The sequence below is a fragment of the Chaetura pelagica genome, unplaced genomic scaffold (assembly GCF_000747805.2).
Source record: "Chaetura pelagica isolate M959 unplaced genomic scaffold, ChaPel_1.0 C11674332, whole genome shotgun sequence".
Lineage (NCBI taxonomy): Eukaryota > Metazoa > Chordata > Aves > Apodiformes > Apodidae > Chaetura > Chaetura pelagica.
The window spans coordinates 1-3,320 of record NW_009970363.1 but is presented as its reverse complement, the minus strand read 5'-3'; the positions used below and the strand labels follow the sequence as shown (position 1 = coordinate 3,320).

General features: G+C 35.9%; 1 protein-coding gene across 1 annotated transcript; it reads right to left on the bottom strand.

Moving 5' to 3' along the window:
• Positions 1 to 319: 319 nt before the first annotated feature.
• Positions 320 to 3,158, bottom strand: LOC104384745 (ubiquitin-like domain-containing CTD phosphatase 1). The gene is made up of 4 exons (XM_010005963.1): positions 3,054 to 3,158; positions 2,484 to 2,600; positions 1,213 to 1,340; positions 320 to 347 (listed from the first exon to the last, which is right to left on the bottom strand). Exons 1-4 carry the CDS (start codon positions 3,156 to 3,158, stop codon positions 320 to 322), a joined length of 378 nt encoding a protein of 125 aa, XP_010004265.1.
• Between the last annotated feature and the right edge of the window lie 162 nt (positions 3,159 to 3,320).

Below are 3,320 nucleotides of genomic sequence, written 5' to 3'. Positions count from 1 at the left end.
TTTTTTTTTTCCTATTTTCAGAATGGTTTTGGTCTTTAGTAATTATGGTTGTACTTCAACAAGGGAGAGGGAAGTGTTTTAAGTAGTAACACCAGAACTGAATGCAAGAAAATTAACTGACTCATTTCTCCCACTTTGAGCTTATTGCTGTGAACTTTTAAAAAACCCCACAACCAACCAACTGGAAGACCAAGTATAGCAGTCATTCCGGCATTGGATCCAGTGTCCAGCACTATTATACTCTAGCATAAAAGCAAGGAAAAGTCCAATGATCTTAGTTATGTTCCCTTCAACTCAGTGCCACACAATTTTACTAGCATTATTGTCCTTGCTTCTTTGAAAGATACCTGAAAGAAACAAAAGCACAGTTTTCCACAAAGTAAGAGGCAGGCACAAACACATCTAGTACCTTTTATTAACTCAAAGTATGAATTTGCTTTCTTTCCTCATGGGTAATCCCCCTACTGATAACCAACAATTAGAAATGTGATCAACACTACTTATGATTTTATTTGCTTTCAACATTCTTTCATTTTCATGATAGGTTATCATAGAGTTGTGTTTTGAGTTAGACTCTATTAGGTTATTTAAACAAAAGGGAGGAAGGAAATAGAAACATGGTTTATTCTAAGAGGCTGAAAATTACATCTATGGGGAAAAGTAGCTATTACACCTCTTAAGATAAAAAGTCCCATTAGAAATGGCACCCCTTCAAATGAATTCAAGACTTTAATGCACAGTCATCCAGCATAACCGGAAAAGAACAGCCCTCCTCCAGCTTCTTTAAGAGAGAAGTTACTCTAAAATGCTTGTTGTCTGATAGTTCTCTTACCACTACAGCTGGAGTAATCTGGCTGAACTGACAGCATAACTTTGTAGGGCTGGAAAGAGACAATTTCCAAGGACAATGTTCCTTCAGCAATTCTTTTCCTTTTAGGAAGCGTAGTTGCTTCGGTGAAAACAATTAGTAGTCCCGCATGCCGGGCAAGTATGAAAATAAAGGTCCATTCTCTCAAAATCTTGTAACTTTGGGGAAGCCACTCAAATACCATAGCCTTATTAAAACTCTACACAAATTAAAGGCCCTTCATAACTGTAAGTAATGCCAAAGTTCATCAGCTCAGTTGTTTCTGATCTTTGTACAGACAACATCAAGCAAAACACACTGGGGTCAGGGACAGACGTAAGAAGCAATTTCAACTTTGTTCTTACCTTTCCCAATGTTTGTGATTGAGCTCCAAAAAGTCATCTAATTTTGCTATTTCTTTGAGGTATTGAGTGAGCTTTAGAAGCTCCTTGTCTTTATCCCGATTTAAATGTGCTTTCATAAAAGGCCTTATCTGTACAAAACAAATTGGGTATAACTATCTGCTCCAAGTAAGAAAAATGCTTCCAATTCTGTCTTTTACCACCTAATTAAAAGATATTTTCACTATTACACTGAGTTATAATTTATCTTAGGTAAGATGAAGAAAAACCTTTTACACTAGTGGCCACATCCAATTTGTGCTTTTCTTCATGCAGACTGGACTGTAGGGTTTTTGTCCTGCATGCCCACAAATAAGAAATGTTTTGTCTTGCACTTCAATCTTTCCCCTCCCAGTCAAAAAGAATGATAAAATGATCTGCAGTGGGTCGCCACATTTTCTCATAGGATTTCAGAGATTATTTTTACAGGAGACATGAGGGGTTTTCAGCTCTGCTTTGAGTTGTGTGGCATCACTGGAACCAGATGAGTATTTTAGCAAAAAGCACTTGATTACAGTCATAGCTTCAGTGAAAAGAGATGTTGGAAATAAAGCTTATCTGACAACTGCTTTCAGCCTGGAATACATTATACCTGTGGCTTGTTCTAGGGATTTAATGTTCTTGTCTGCAGCTGTTAACAACATTTTGACAAACATCTTTTAAATTTGAGCTAGAGCTTTCTGGGTAATGTTCTCCCAGCAAGATCTTTGCTATTCCTGACTCTCCTAACACTGCACAGTTCCAATGATGAACTGGTTGGCAATTCTATAAAATGAAATATTTGCTGTTTTGCAGTCAAAATTAATTGTTTTCCAGAACAGAGCACTTGCTATTAGATTTGTATACTACTATAAAGTACCTCCACATGTATTTGATTGATTTTCTGAATATAACCACTCCTGAGATTGAACATCTTATATTTCAATGGTGTCTGCCAACAGTGCCCAGCTTGACCATGGCTTACAGGTATAATCTAAACAGAAACCATAATTACCTTGATTTTATTAGTCCCTTAAAAGCTAGAGCTTAGGGTTTGAAACAAAGATCATTTACTACTACTATTAGAGGAAATATTAGTGCAGACACATGGCAATCTAAACTACAAAATATTACTTTAAAATATGCATCTTTGGTAGTTGATAGCCTTTCTTTATGCTACAGCAAATTAGTATGAGAAAATACTACTTGAAGTATATGAAGTAGTAGTATTAGATGAAAATTGCAGTTAAAATTACCTTGAGCCCATTTTGTGGATTCATTAGGAAGTTTCGGCCAATATCATCAAACATAATAGTATTTTTTTTGCTGTAATACTCAGAAAACTTTCCCCAGATAACACCAAGAGGCTTCACCTGAAAAAATAACACATACAAGGTACCTGAGGTGAATCGGATCATATGCAGGAGATGAAAATATCAGTCTATAGGAACTTGAATCCAAACTCAAATGGACATTTGTACACTTTTGCTGAAAAATTAGCAGGTAGTTGGGCTTTAATAAGGGAAGAGATGTGAAATAGTATAACATACTAAATACTGCACACACTAAAGAAAACTTTTCTGTAGGCACTACATTTTATTGCAAGAATAATTATCTACTATTTGATTTGAATGCAGTGCCACCTGAATGTAATACTCAAAATAGAACACTAATAGAAAGTTTCAGTAGAAAAAAAACCAACCCATGGTTCCAAGATTCTTAGTTTTCCAGCATAAACTCCAGCATAACTTTATTGTTGAATATTGCAAAGGGGTATGACATGTCAGTTGAATGCAGAAAAAGATCAGGAAAAAACAAGTACTTACATCTATTAGTCCTCTTCTAGGGGTGTGCACTGTTATCATGGCAGCACTGTCCAACATGAAAGTTATCTTGTAGTTTGCATTGGTACTCACTCCAAGCTCCTGCATCACAAAGATTTACTATTAAAGCTTCTAATTATGGCAGTTTTACTGCCGTACAACAATCATGTAGGACCATGATTATAATACATTGTTTGTCAAAGGGTAAGCAGCTGAGGATTACCTGAGAGACACTAAAAATAGGTATCTGAGGGGGTTAAATTTTTTTTT

Bases quoted from the DNA above. Each gene is read 5' to 3' on its own strand.
- LOC104384745 (XM_010005963.1), bottom strand. From the start codon at position 3,158: ATGCAGGAGCTTGGAGTGAGTACCAATGCAAACTACAAGATAACTTTC. The intron at 2,601-3,053 runs GTAAGTACTTGT...TTATTTTTTCAG, and splicing joins CTAGAAGAGGACTAATAGAT to GTGAAGCCTCTTGGTGTTAT. The intron at 1,341-2,483 runs GTAATTTTAACT...TGTTTTGTACAG, and splicing joins ATCCACAAAATGGGCTCAAG to ATAAGGCCTTTTATGAAAGC.